Below are 14,993 nucleotides of genomic sequence, written 5' to 3'. Positions count from 1 at the left end.
CTTTTGTATATGTATAAATATATCACGTATCGTCAAGTTGCCTAACATACAGTGTATACAGTGTGCTCTTGGTTTGGGGGGTAGATTCCCGTGGTTCATCGCTTCCATACAACACCCAGTGCTCCTCCCCACAGGTGCCCTCCTCAATGCCCATCACCCGTTTGCCCCCCGCCCCCGCTGCCCATCAACCCTCAGTTTGTCCTCTGTATTCAAGAGTCCCTTGTGCTTTGTGGAAAGGCAGATTCCGATTCGAGGCTTCTGGAGTGGGGCCTGAGAGTCTCCCATTTCCAACAAGCTGGGGGTGAGCGCTGATGCTCCTAGCCCACGGACCACGCTTTGGGGGTCGGGATCCTGGAGGATCACTAAACCAGCGAAAACGTCTTCTGTTTAAGTTTTATTCCAGAAGGCTGCCACGGCCCCCCATCCCCTCCCTGGGGCGGCTGGCCTTGACAATGGCAAGTGGGGTCGGGGGCCTTCCCGCTCCCGCTCACCCCTGGGTTTCGGGGGCGACGAGGTGAAGGCGTGGAGGCCCCCAGGTAACCAACCCCTTCTCTTCCTCCAGGGGAGGAGCGCCCCCGGGATTCCCCGGGCCCGGCGGAGGCCCAGGCGCCGGCTGGGGCAGAGGCCGGCGGGAGGACGAGCCACCGCTGCTGGAGATGCTCCCGGGCACAGCTCAAGAAGATCTTCTGGGGCGCGGCAGTCGTGCTGTGCGTGTGCTCCTCCTGGGCGGGCTCCACGCAGCTCGCCAAGCTGACCTTCAGGAAGTTCGACGCCCCCTTCACCCTGACGTGGTTTGCCACCAACTGGAACTTTTTGTTCTTCCCGTTGTACTACGTGGGGCACGTCTGCAAGTCCGCAGAGAAGCAGTCTGTGAAGCAGAGATACAGGTAGGCACTTTCGTGGGGGCAGGCCCCGCGCTCCGGGCCGCTCTGTTGAGTGCTGGCGCTGCGTCGGGCTGGGGGAAGCAGCGGTCAGAGGTCACGGTGTCACCTGCTGTCTTAGTGGGGCGAGGATCAGAATCCTCTCCCCTTGGGGTGGTGAGCACCTGCTTCCTGTGTCTTCAGCCCGAAGAAGTCCTTTATGTGAAACAAAAGGCAGCATCTTTCAGAGACAGCCTGTGGTAGGTCCCCAGAAAGGGGACAACTGGGACAGCTCTGTCGTTCCATCGCCCCTCCTCAAAGACTTGATCGTTCATCCTCTCTCCGACCCAGGACACCTCCTTCTTTGTGGTGTGATTGCCTGGGCCTGGAGAGGGTGGCTCTCAAAGTCAAAGCAGCGTCTAGACCTTGTTGACTCTACTTTCCCACGTGGAGCCCATTGGTGTGACCTTCCTTTCCCAAAGAAGCCAGAAACCCTGACAAACTCTGTACCTCTGTATACAGCGGGGTCCCCCCAGCCTTCCTTAGAAGTCACGTTGTCGGTGTTGACCCTGAGTCCTCATCCTATGCCAGTCGTTGGATCTCATGGTTGCCGTGATCGGAGGCCTTCCTGCTGGCCCAAATCTGATCTACTCAGGGAAAAAACAAAAAGAGGCAAGAACGCTGGCCAAGGTGACCAGGTGGGCCCTGGGAACTTATCTTTTTGTCAGCCCTCATGGTGGGGGAAAAATGTGAAAGTTGAAGGGTCTCCTCCCCACTGCCTTCTTTCTCCCCTCACCCCCACCCCGCCAAACACATGCCCCACGAAACCACCGCGCCCCTCGGACCATCTGCTCCGAGCTCCGCCCCTGTTTTCAAGCTGCCATTAGACATCACAAGGTAATGAAAAACATCACGGGTCCAAGGAGCAACGAGTCTGGGGAACGGAGGTCTAGACTCAGATCAGAACCTTCCTGCGGGAATCTGCCATTATGTCGCTGTCAGTTACAGGCGGATGCGTGAGGTGCCCTACTTTTTACAGTTCCGACAGACAGAATTTGGACTGGAAGACCAAATTGGAAATCGGACCACAGATTCCAGAGGAAGGGGTTCCAATGGAGCATAGACGGAGTCATAAGGCTAGCTTCACACGTCCCCTGAGTGGCAGGGAATCCGAGCAAATTCAGTAGACAAGGTCCCTAGGAGCAAGGAGCCTGAAGCCTGGAACTGGGGCCCAGGCCTGGGGCATTCTCAACATTGAATTAAACCAGCGGCTCACGGGCCAGCCAGACATTGCTAAAGAGGGACTTCGTGCACCTCTCCTGAAGAGCAGCCAGACGCAGACTGAAACAGATAGGTCTAGAAACTTCCTGAGGGCCCAAGATTGGCCCCAAGGCAAGAGAAAAATAACAGTCTGCTTTTGGTCACAGACAAGAACGGACACTCGGTAAATGATGTATTTAACAGTCATGTGGCTCTACGCAGAGTTTGTGATGGAGCGTTTGCCTTCCGTGAAACTGACTAGAATATGAAGCCCCTTTCCCTTAGCAAAGAGTTAGAAGTGAGCTTATGCCCCCTTTCTTGGGAGAGAATCCCTGGCGGAGAAGATGACGTGTTTCTCCCTGCTCCCTTCACCTGCGTGCGCTCTAACAGGGCCTCCCCTGAGGACAGCGGTGGCTGCTGGTTTACACACGTGTCCTCACGTGACCACCACTCGCCTCGGGACAAGACGGGCATGGCTGGCTACTCCGGGCAGGCCTCGAGCCATGTAACCAACTGCTGAGAACAAGCACAGAAAAAAAACCAAGCTGGGGGGGGGGGGGGCGGGGGGGGGACGGCCAGGTGGGAAGAACGAGAGGTCACCTAAGTGGATTAGCTAAACACAGAACATCAGTCAACACCGACTGCAGAATTGTCTTTCTGCGGAACGTGTCTGGAGAATCAGGACTTCCTGCAGAATCACGAAAAGGTTGTGGAGGTGGAGCGATCCGGACAGCAGTAAGGAGCAGGGTCCGTAATCACAACATGGTCAGCGAAACCACCTAAAACCTTGCCCAGTCTCTACAGTAAAGGTTAGGTCCGCCTCTTTAAAAAAATCTTTCTAACCATCTTTTTAAAAATCAGCTCTAAGCAGAATGGCCCATTTGCTTACCAGTTGAGTGGGTAGCTTGGTCAAGCCGTGCACACCACTGAAGGGGCAAGGAAAGATTCTTTGTCAATAAAAGGGAGAGAAAAAATTTTAGCCTCACAGGCTTCGCTTAGGAGATCATGACTCTGTCACAACTCAAATTGGGGGTTCTCTAAACAGACTTTGGGATTCCCAGAACTCAAGGAAGACTGAACTCACATCTCCCCTCTTTGTGCTTTTATCAGAATTAGTGCCAGAGAGGGAAGGATCTAGAGTCAGCGGAAGAGGTGTGTCTCTGGCTAAAAGTGCTTCGGCAGGAAGCTGGGGAAAAGAGGACAAAGGTGGAGACCTTTTTCGCAGAGAGGGGAACAGTTAAGCCAGCTCTTCTTGTGGCTATCAAGCAGTCTGATGGAAGTTTCTTTTCCCCAAGCCCTCCCCACCCGAGCTGTGTTCCCAGTGTGAAGCCAGAAAAGTCAACCAAAGTGGAAAGGAGAGCATACGTTGCCTAGTGCACAGCCCCTGCAACCCAACATGTCCACCCGGGATCTTGCTGGACGGCACATGCTAATTGGGTAGTTCTGGATGGATCTGAGTTTCTGCTTTCCTAACAAGCTTCCAGGAGATGCTGGTGCTGCTGGCCAAGGGCTGTGCCTTGACTGAAAAGGCCCAGGAGTTGTGAGTCTTAGCTACAGGGTTTTAAATGCCGCTAATCTGACCAGATGTAGGAACCAGGCTTCACCATCCCACGTGGAACCGATGAGTGACTCACTTCCGGCCCCGGGGCTGTTTGAGCTCAGGTCCTGTGCCACTTTCGAGAGAGGAGAGGCTCCATGGGCAATCATTTAAGCTGTGGGAGCCTCAGATGCTCACTTGTAAATGGGAGGTGATGACACGTGCACCGTCTTGCACACGAGATTGTTGTGCGATCAAATGAGGCACCATCCATGCACGCGCCCTGTAAACTGTGAAATGCTGTTAAGATGTGAGCAACTGTCGCTGTACCGTGATGACCGATTTTAATGACCGGGGCGGGTCTTGGGGGAAGTGCTAACCCTGCGGTGTCATGCAGGTGTTACGCCTTGGAGAAGTCAACTCCGGGTGCTGCTGGCGGCACGGGGCATCCTAGAGCTTGGCCCGGGCTTCTCACGATTGGGCACTGTTGTTAGGAATTAAAGGCACAGATGCGAAAACCCCCCAGCCCAGCTGAACTGGGTTTCCAGTCTCATGCCTCTGGTTCCCTGCTTCTTGCTGACCGCGGGCCATGGGGATGTGCCAAGACAGTAGTGGTGCCTGGGACCCAGGCTGGGCTCTGGCCATGGAGCTGTGTGTGGGCGCGGCAGAAACCGCAGTCACAACGGGAAGGGGGCGGTCCTGTGAGTCTCCTACACAGCTGGGCACCCGAGGAAGAGGCCGCATCAGGTCCATGCCCCAGAGAGGGATGACTTTCTAGATCAGGAGGACAGCTTCTCAGATCCCAGGGCTCACCACAGGGAGCGGAAATCAGCCAGAGCAGATCTGGGGCTCCTGCACTCTTGTCAGAAAGTCTGCCAGGAATTTCTTCCAGTAGTGACTTCTTTTCATAAGCAAATGCTAGAACCTTCTGCTATCATGCAGCTGCCAAAAAAAGTGAACGATACAGTGGTGACAGATGTTTCCCTCTGCCTTTTGTAGCTTCAGGCTTCTGGAAGCTAGCCAACGGATTCTCTTTTAGAAACAGCGAGAAACTTTCTGACCCAAGAAAGGGGAAAGGGCAGTTTGGATACCTTTCATCTTAAATCTTATCAGGGCCCAGTGGGTATGGAGGTAACGGTCTTAATGCAGGAACCGTGTGTGTGTGTGTGTGTGTGTGTGTGTGTGTGTGTGTGTGTGTGGTCTCATGCAGCTGTAACATTCAAGGTCAAAGGAGCAAATTGGGGCAATTGCAAGCCAGAGGCTTGTTCGTTCTGAAAATGGCATCGCACGTCTTCTCCGGGCGGGGCACTAGGGACATGATGATAAGTGGTCCCTGTCCTCAGAGAGCACCTGGTGTGGGAGTCAGATAGGCAAGCAAGGTGTGGGGGTGTGCAGGGGAGCCCAGGAGAGAGGCCAAGGGCGTGGGTCCTCGGCAGGATGGGAAGGTTTCTTAGCGGAGATGACCGAGGGACAAGCTCTTTAAAGCCAAAGCACCCTGGGCCGGCAGAGTAGCACAGGGAAACACAGAGGGAACACAGAGAGCATGGCATGCGAGGGGCTCTGTCTTGGCTGTGGGAGGTAAGCTAGGCGGGAGCAGCCCCTGGCGATCCTCCCACACCTCACACAGAGGTTGAATTCTCGTGTGGATACTAGGGGGGAGCCGTGGAAGGATTCTAGGTAGAACAGAGAAGCCATCAGACTGGATCTAGAAGTACCATCACCGCCATCAGGCTGGATTTAGAAACACCACCGCCACCATCAGGCTGGATCTAGAAACACCACCGCCGCCATCAGGCTGGATCTAGAAACACCACTGCCATCAGGCTGGATCTAGAAGTACCACCACTGCCATCAGGCTGGATCTAGAAACACCACCACCGCCATCAGGCTGGATCTAGAAGTACCACCACTGCCATCAGGCTGGATCTGGAAACACCACCATCGCCATCAGGCTGGATCTGGAAACACCACCACTGCCGCCATCAGGCTGGATCTAGAAGTACCACCACCGCCATCAGACTGGATCTAGAAACGCCACTGCCGAACACTTGTTGACGTCAGTGTATCTGGGGCACGTGGGAACATGTGGGTCACGCAGGTGTTGTTCCTCACCTTAGGAGCTCACACTGGAGTGGGAGAGAGACCCACGTGAAAATCACACGAGCTGTAAGAGATGTAAGGAGGAGGCAGGCAGGAGGGTGGGCAGTCAGCTGGCTGGCTGCGTGCATGGACAGGGCCCCGTACATGTTAGAGCTGTAGGTCAGACTGAGGCCCAGAGGGGAAGGGCTTTGGGTGCTGCTGGATCAAGGGCTTTATTCTCTAAGCAGTGGGATCCTTGAGGACGTTTTGAGTAGAAGACAGATATAATCAGAGCTGCTTTCAAAAGTAAGGCTTCCGAGTGCTAATTATACAACTGGTTACAGAATTCCCCAATTCACATCCACGGCCCCATGCCTCTCGGGGGTTTTCATTTTTCGTTTCTTTGTGAGGCTTTTTTAGGGGGTGGGGGGAGAGGGACGCCAGTTCCTGAGAAATAGCAAGATCTTGAGTGGTAAATCTTGAAGTGTTACAAAGCCAGATATCTTGCTTTGAACTGTCACTTCTTTACCCTGAAGCAAACTTTTGTTTTGATGAACAGCATTCCAGTGGTTATTTTCTCACCAGACTCAGGCATTCTGAAAATAGGGGGGAGATTTTCTTTCCAGGAAACATCGGTACATGGTTGTTGGGCCCCGCGTGAATGCTAAGGCTGCACCAAGGCAGCCCTCATTAGCGATGCCCCAGCACACCCCTGCCGTCCCAGTGCCATCGGGCCTTCTGTCTGATGCAGGCTGATGGGTTTCTTTCCTTGCCCTTTCTTACTCCGAGCCCCAGATGTGCTCTGGCCTGTTCTCCCATCCACAGCTCTTCATAGGGTGAGGGCACTGTGGAATCAAGGAGCAAGGATCTTCAACTCTAGCAGGATGGACATACCCTTTCATTCATTTTACACAATCTGCCGGAATTCATTCTACAAAATCTGCCAGGGTTTGGTCACTGCTGTATCCATAGCAGTGACCCAAACAAGTGAAAATCCCTGCCTGTGTAGAACTTACATTTTAGCGGGGAAACAAACACGTAAATAAAATATAATGTGTCACGTGAAGCAAGGCTGGAGGGTTGGGGTGCTGAATGGGGGGATATTGATGTTGGGATGGGGATCCCTCTGTCTCTTGAAGGGACCTGTGGTTACCCCCACACCTCCCCACCCCACCCAGACCCGAATGCCAGGGTTAGCCCTGGTTACCTATGGCTTGTTCGTTCTTGATCCCTACAAGCATTGTTTTGTGCAGTAGGCCCTCACCAAATGCCTACTCTGACCCTGCACAGCGGGGCCCTGGGGAATGGAAGTTCCAAGCACATTTCTGCCCCTGAGCTGCTCATAACCCAGTGGGGGAAGCTACCTTTGTACCCCTGGATACAGGAGTCAGGTGGCAAGGAGGCCTGGCCTGTTTGGCCTCCTATGGGACGGACCCAAGAACCCCGGCCAAGCCACCGGCTCACAGGGCCCGACGGGCGGAGGGAGCGGCACAATGTCCTGTTTTCAGCGCATGCTTCTGCCCTCACCCTTCCTCCTGACGTGTAGCAGTCTTGTTTCCTGTCTCATTTTTGTGAATCATCAACCCCCAAAGCAACGATACATCCAGAGCCCTTGCAGTTGACGTATGATGTTTTGTTGTTTGTTTTTGTAACTGGTTTAGAAAAAGTGGGCGAAATATTTGGGAACGTTAGTTTTTAGTTTGGCCTGTGTCTTCTGCTTGGTGGTAAGTAATGGTAATGATATATAACCATCTCTATGCCAGGGGATCTTGGTCAGGCTTGCTGCCGAGGCGGAGTACCTTCCCCCTAGCCCCCCATACACACCACACATCCTCACCGCACGCGTGTGTGCATTCACATGCGTGTGCACATAGCCATCTGAGCACACAAGCCATGCTCCAAGTCTAGATGGGAAGTCATAATGGATCCCAGTGTCAGCAAAGGAAGAAATGAGAGGAGGTGGCTGGCATAGGTTAGATCGTCTCTGCCTGTTTTAAGATACCATTTGTAATAGTCAAGGAGGCATTAGTGGAGAAACGAAGCACAGAGCATTGTCCTCATGACCCAGACAGCGACAGCACCCTCATGCTTTTACACCAGGTCCCCCCTGTTCTACAGGGTCCACCCCCATGTCCTGTCATCATGGCCTTCATAGTTTGGCTCATTTATTTCTCTTCACGTATCATCCCCACCTCACCACCACATCTCAGCTGAACAGCTGCTGGCTCCAGCGAAATTCACTGATGACCAGACTCTCCTACCGAGGAGTCCAGAATATTCCACAAGTGATTTTTCAGCCTTCACTGAGGCAAGGAGGAAATATTGTGTTAGCTCCTGATCTCCTCTGTCCTCACATACTTCAGTTCAGCCTCCATCGGTTATCTGAGGTCTTTGTTAATCCCTGAAGGGATATCAGTGATTTGTCTTGGCAGTTCAGCAGTGTAAGGAGGTTATCCAATTTAACCTTGTAATTTCAGAGCACGTCTAATTCAGCTACGGCAATGTTATGCCTTCCCATGCAGTTTTGTGGAAATTTTGCAAAAGGTCAGGTCCATTGCACGTGATCCTGCGTTTGAAGAATAGTAGCCATTTAAATCATTGCCATATCCGTGTGATGGGGGGTCAAGGGGCCCTCGGCTAGACTTACCAGCAAGAGATGTAGTGAAATTTTTAGCACAAAGTGCCAGGACCCTTGTGAACATTCGCAAGATCAGGGTCACTCTAGAGAAGGTGCGGAACAAGAAATGATGGCTTTCCATCCGTCCCTGACCCTTCAGCCAGTGGGTCTTGAGGAGGAGTTAACACGTGTACAAGTCAGACGATGGAGAAGGGCTCCTGTGCATGGACGCAGGAAGGTTCCGGGAGGTGTGTCCGGGTGTGTATCAGCTGCAGGAAGATGCCCAGGAGACACAGACCCCACCCCATCCCACCCAGCGAACGTCGAGCCATTTCTTTTCTGTGTAATCCTGAGTCATAGAGTCAAGTTTCGTAAGCCAGCTCACGGGCATACTGAAAAGTTAAAATTTCACCACATTTAGGGAGACGATCATCTGAATGGAGATCTCAAAAGGTCAGGAAGGGACTTTGAGGATTCTCTGATCCAACTCATCCATATTATCAAAGAGGCCACAGATGCTCAGAGAAGGAGCATGAGGCCTTTGTCCTCTTCAGTTCCAGTCTTGTTTCAGAAATGCCACCGGGAGGGAAATAGGTCAACACTCTTTCCTCAGAGGGAGGAGCATGGAGGCAATGGAGCAACAGTGGGTGAGAAAGCCAGCAGCCTACATTTGGGGCACAGTGATAACATGGTGGGAGTGCAGCCTTGTCATTACACAGCCCAGATTTGAAGCCCAGCTTCACCTTTATTTCACGATTTGGGCATATGTTAGTCACCAAAAAGCTCCAAGCTTCACTCCTTCTCTGTAAAATAGAGCCCCTAATACGCACCTCTGAGGGTCGCAGCTAGGATTGCCCTTCCTCTAGGATCTCAAAGCTGTTTTTTTTTAATGTTTAGTTATTTTTGAGAGAGCAAGAGAGAGAGAGAGAGAGAGAGAGAGAGAGAGACGGACGGAGGGGCAGAGAGAGAGGGAGACACAATCCCAAGCAGGCTCCAGGCTCCTAGCTGTCAGCACAGAGCCCAATCCGGGGCGTGAATTCCCGAACCGTGAGATCATGACCTGAGCCGAAGTCAGACACTTAACTGACTGAGCCACCCAGGGGCCCCTGGGCTCTCAAAGCTCTTGTCTAGATCTTGTGTTCCAACCGCACAGGCTTAAATGTGATAGTGTGTATAAAGCCCCAAACTCTACTTGGTCCAGGGGTTTTGTGTCCATCACCAGTTGACTTCGAATGTGAATCCCTAGATGCACACAAAGCGTGGCTCCCGCTCCCTGCAGATTATAAGATGACGATGATGGTGATGGTTATGATGGTGATGATGATGGTGATCATGATCATGGTGGTGGTGACGATGATGGAGCATATTTCAACCACAGGTAACTGACCCTTTCTCCTCATGAAGATTCAGATAAGCAACGTAGCTGATGTGGAACCCACAGCAGAGAAAACAGCATAATGCCCTGTCATTATTTTGGACTGTCAGGATGGGGGCATTTCTTGGCAGAGGTGAGCCATGAGATGAGTTTGACAGGAAAAGGGCAGGGAGCTCCTGTGGTGTTCTTTTCGGGTTTTTGGAAGGTAAGAAAAGGCAAAGGGGGAACATGCTGGTACCACGTAGAATACTAAAGCCGATGCATGTCGTTTTTCTCTTAGCTTTATTGTACACAACTCTTAGCTAAACTGGAACAGCCACCCACGTCCAGAGGAGCAGACATTAGAATGGCTTCCAAAGCCCTCTCCACCCTTCCTGCCCCGTCCTAGTGTGCACCTACTAGGATCATCCCACACCAGGCCCTAGGGATACAGCGAGGAACAAGGCCACACGGCAGAGGGAAGGGACCCCCTGCCCTGGAGTCAGGCTGGTTCATGTTCTCAGATCCACCATTCACAAAACCGTGTGACTTTGGGTGAGTTGTTTATGAGTGCTCCTTTTGCTTCTGTGTTCTCATATTTAAGAATGAGGCCAAGAAAGCCCGTATCCACAAGGTTGGGAGCACTGTGTGCAAATCAGCCTGGCCCGAACTTGGCCATTTGTTGGTGTTGAGTAGACGGTGGTTCCCGCACCCCCTACTGTTGGAGCAGTGGGGGCCGTTGTTCATTCTCCCCCCCTAACAGCCTTACTGCGCCCACCGTATTTCTTTTAGCTGTTTCCTTTCTAATGCAGCCACGGAGCAAAGGGACTTTTGACACTTGCATTTTCTCCTATGTTATTTGTTTTTCTTTTTTAATGTTTATTTTTTGAGAGAGAGAGAGAGCACACAAGCAGGGCAGGGGCAGAGAGAAAGAGACTCACAGAATCGCAAACAGGCTCCAGGCTCTGAGCTGTCAGTGCAGAGCCAGCCCAGGGCTTGAACCCATGAACTGGGAGATCGTGACCTGAACCGAAGTCAGACGCATAACCGACTGAGCCACTCAGGCGCCCCTCCTGTGTTATTTCTTTATATTCCATTCCACATGGGCTTTCCTCAGCTGAGGAATTGGGAGCCTGTGGGCAAAGCCGTGGCTGGAGATTGTCACGCCTGATTTTCAAAGCAGAATGAAACCAAATCCTCTCATATAGGCAGCATCCATGCTGAGTGCTTCACAGAGTCAGCTCCCTCCCCTTCACCAAAACACATTTTATCCACTTTGGGCATGAGCTGGAATAGACCAGTCCACGTGTCCAGGCCCCCTCGGGCCAGCCCTCCACCCCACCAACCACCCAAAGCCCTGAAGATCTGGGACTAAGAGGGTGGGGGCTCTCCAACAGGGAAACTTCAGATGATTTTCTATCCCGGGTTGTCAAGGTGGAAAAAGTCAGACCCCAGCAAGTAGTGGGTTCCCTGTGCCTTAGAGCTGGGGAGCCTAGTCCTGTAAAGCTCTCAGTCATTGAAAGTGCGTATTCATTTGATGGCCACACCCCATACGATCTAGTTGAGTTTGCCACGGAAGATGACAAATGGGGCCAGAATAGGCTGCCTTTTTTGATGTTTGCGCAAATTCTATTCTCGTGCTTCCTGGACCTTTTAAAATAGAATTATAGTAATTACATTTACCTCCTCAGCTGCTTTCTGCTTCAAGCAGAGAGAAAACAAAATGATTTATATACTTAATGTAACATTTAGGAGTGCATCAGGATCGTTTCACACTTTTCTTATCTAAGTGCCTTACTTTATGGTACTTACATTTAATGAATTAAATGAGTTACTCTCCATCATAAATATCTTATTAATTTATAACATAAAATAAATGAAAAGCAATGGAAACTAAAACTCTCTTGTTGCAGGAGCATATCGTTAGAACCGTTATATGGCATTATTCTGCTGTATGTTTCTCCGGGGGTAAATGGAAGAGAATGTTTTTCAGAGAAGACCTTTAAGTTCTCCACCAACAGAATGGTGACAGGCTTCTTAATATTTTATTATGAATTAGTGTCGAGGGGATATGGGCATTTTAAATGCTTATTGGTTATTTTTTAAGCATTTGGTTTTATGAAAGTTGGTGTGTTGAAGCGCTCCTCAGAGAGTGTCCTTGTTTCTTGGTTAAAGATGTTTTCTCCCATATAGATAGCAGAGGGAATTGACAAGGCAGACTGGTAGACACGTCCACATATGCGTTTTACGGAATCCTTTCTGTGGGCGCTCAGGTGGCTCAGTTGGTTTAGTGTCCGACTCTTGATTTCGGCACAGGTCATGGTCTCACGGTTCATGTGATCAAGCCCTGCGTCTTCTCTCTCTCTTTCTGTCTCTGCCCCTCCACTACTCATGCTCTCTCTCTCTTAAAAAAAAATACTTTCTGGGGACATGTGAGGCTTTTATAGATCTTCCTACAGAGGTGGGATGGAGCCATCTAGGTTTCCTGGCCAAGCCCCCAGCTCTCAGGAGTCCTAAGCAAGCCAGTGTCATTCCATAGTGCACTGGCATCATGGTGGACAGAAATCCTCCAACATCACCCAAGAGCAGGTATGAGGAACTGCATAACAAAGATCGCTGCTTCTCCTGCCATAGTATCGGGTTGTTGCTGGAGGGGCTGTCTGGCCAGCGGCTGCATCTCCCAGCCTCTCTTGGCATCTAAGTTGGGCCAAACGACTTCTCTCTGAAATGATAACGTATCAACTGAAGCAGATCAAAAGCACGTAGGCATTTCTCTGCTCTACTGGCAACACACGCAGGATTCCCGGGCTCGAAGGGATGACAGAGCTACCAACAGAAGGAAAGTCACCAAATGGGGAAATGCCACCTGTCTCCCAACAACATGAATCAGAACGGAACTTCTGTTGTGCCAAGCCTCTGAACTAGGGGGTTTGATGCCATAGCCAGCATTGTGCTAATTAATACAGTCCCCACCCTTCTACCCCTGCCCACAGAGTCAGAGTCCATCTGAAAATCCATATCCTCAACCATGTGCACTTGGACATCCTCACCACCCATAAACTTCCATGTAGTTTTATTTGTATTCTGAATATTTTTAAAAATGTTAAGGGGCACCTGGGTGGCTCAGTTGGTTAAGCGTCTGACTCCGGCTCAGGTCATGATCTCAGGGCTCGTGAGTTCGAGCCCCGTGTCAGGCTCTGTGCTGACAGCTTAGAGCCTGGAACCGGCTTCAAATTCTGCGTGTCCCTCTCTCTGCCCCTCCCCTGCTCATGTTCTGTCTCTCTCTCTCTCTCTCTCTCTCTCTCTCTCTCTCTCTCTCTCTCAAAAAGAAAAGCATTAAAAAAATTTTTTTAAGAAGTATACTGGACAGAAAATGGCAGCTTCTTTTTTTTTAATTTATTTTTGAAAGAGAGAGACAGACAGACACAGTGCAAATGGGAGAGGGGTGGAGAGAGAGGGAGACACAGAATTCCAAGTGGGCTCCAGGCTCCCAGCTGTCAGCACAGAGCCTGACACGGGGCTTGAACCCATGAAACGCGAGATCATGAGCTGAGCCAAAGTCAGATGCTTAACTTACTGAACCACCCAGGCACCCCAAGAAAACGGCAGCTTCTACACTCAAGAATAGGGATCACATCCGCCTTGCTCACCTGCATATCCCCAGCACCTCAGTGCCTGGTGCAGAGTATACACATGATGGATGCTGAGAGAAGGCAGGGGAAGCAGGGGAAAGGAAGGGAGGATATGATCACATGGGCAATGTCACGGTTGTCACCCTCACACTTCCTGCCAGAGAAGACTTACTGAGACAGCTCTTAGCAGGCACTCTCCGTGGGGCAGCCCTGGAAGTGACCCTTTATCCTGACCGCAGTGGTCCCCCTGCCATCCAGAATGATACACTGATCCCATTCTGAAAGAGCTCTTTAATTATAAAATAGTATTAGAAAAAGAAGTGCTTGATTATCAGACATTTGTTAGAATTAGTCTGGTCTAAATTAGCAGGCTCCAGCTCAGGGGTGAGGGGTGCTCCTTTGTGCAATGTGATTAAAGCCAAGCCACAAGGCCATCCTCGTGAAGATTCAAGTTGGCAGTTGTCTTGGCTGGAATTTCACATTCGCTGAAAACTACACCCTCACTCTGTCCCAGAGAAGAAGAATTTAGAGGATTTGTGCATTTAGGATCTTAAAAGGGTTGCACACGTTTTAACCTGCCATGAAATCTGAGACATACCCTAAAACTTAATGGTATAAACACCCTACTTATTCAACTCTGGGACTCTGTGGGCCAGGGATTCCAACAAAGCATCAGGGATGGCTTTTCTCTGCTGTACAATGTGAGGAGCCTCCGCTGGGAAGGTTTTCTGGCGGGGAGCAACCTGACCGCTGGGGGCTATGATTATCTGGGCTGTCTCCCCTCAGTGCCTAGCAGCTGTTAGTCCCCGGCGACATCAGTTGGGGCTGTCTACCTGAGCACCCTCCCATGGCATCTTTAGGTGGCCTGGATTTCCTCACAGTATCGTGGCCCAGAGTAGTCAGACTGCTTTCATGGTGGCTAGGGTCCCAACAGTGACAAGAGGCCTCATTCCTTTTAGCATCTAGCCTGAGAAGTCTTACTGGTGGCATCTCTACCATCCTCTCTCTATCAAAGCAGTCACAAGCCTGCCCAATGTCAAGGGAGACATACACCCCACTCCTCAACTGGAGGGTGACGAGACCCCTGGACAGTGCCCACCAAGTTCAGTAGGTATTGTTGCCACCTACTTGGAAAATACAGTCTACTACAATATCTAAAGCACCATAGTGTTGGGGAGGGGGGGAGAGCGGTAGACCTGCCTTGTTTGAAAAAGGTGTATTTCGGGGCTCCTGGGTGGCTCGGTCGGTTAAGCATCCGGGGTTCTCAATTTTGGCTCAGATCATGATCTCATGGTTTGTGAGTTCAAGCCCCGCATCTGGCTCTGCATTGATAGTGCAGAGTCTGCTTGTGATTCTCTCTCTCCCTCTCCCTCTGCCCCTTCAACTTGTTCTCTCTCTCTCCACACACGCGCGCGCACACACACACACACACACACACACACTAAATTAACTTAAAAACGACAACAAAAAAGAGGCATGTTTCTGGGCTACATAAGACTTGGGATGTAGGAGGCAGAGTGGAGGAAGAGGATTACAAGGGAAGCAGAAGGTGCCCAAGGGACCTCTCTCATCCTGACCTGTGAGAGAGGTCAGAACCTGGGTTTCCTCCAGAAGCTGGTGGATGTGGGCCAGGCTAGCCCTAGCAGCCAGGTGG

At 51.2% G+C, this 14,993-nt stretch overlaps 1 protein-coding gene across 2 annotated transcripts in view; it reads left to right on the top strand.

The window, feature by feature from the left end:
- The window catches only part of SLC35F3 (solute carrier family 35 member F3), a 400,268-nt gene that overhangs the window by 296,332 nt on the left and 88,943 nt on the right, over positions 1-14,993 (top strand). For both annotated transcript variants that reach the window (XM_047824385.1, XM_047824386.1), the window contains one exon: positions 563-887. In XM_047824385.1, the coding sequence (XP_047680341.1) occupies positions 563-887 (325 nt within the window). The remainder of the gene's footprint in view (positions 1-562; positions 888-14,993) is intronic.

Source organism: Prionailurus viverrinus, chromosome D2 (genome assembly GCF_022837055.1).
Source record: "Prionailurus viverrinus isolate Anna chromosome D2, UM_Priviv_1.0, whole genome shotgun sequence".
NCBI classification, from domain to species: Eukaryota; Metazoa; Chordata; class Mammalia; order Carnivora; family Felidae; genus Prionailurus; species Prionailurus viverrinus.
This window is presented reverse-complemented; position numbering and strand designations above follow the sequence as displayed.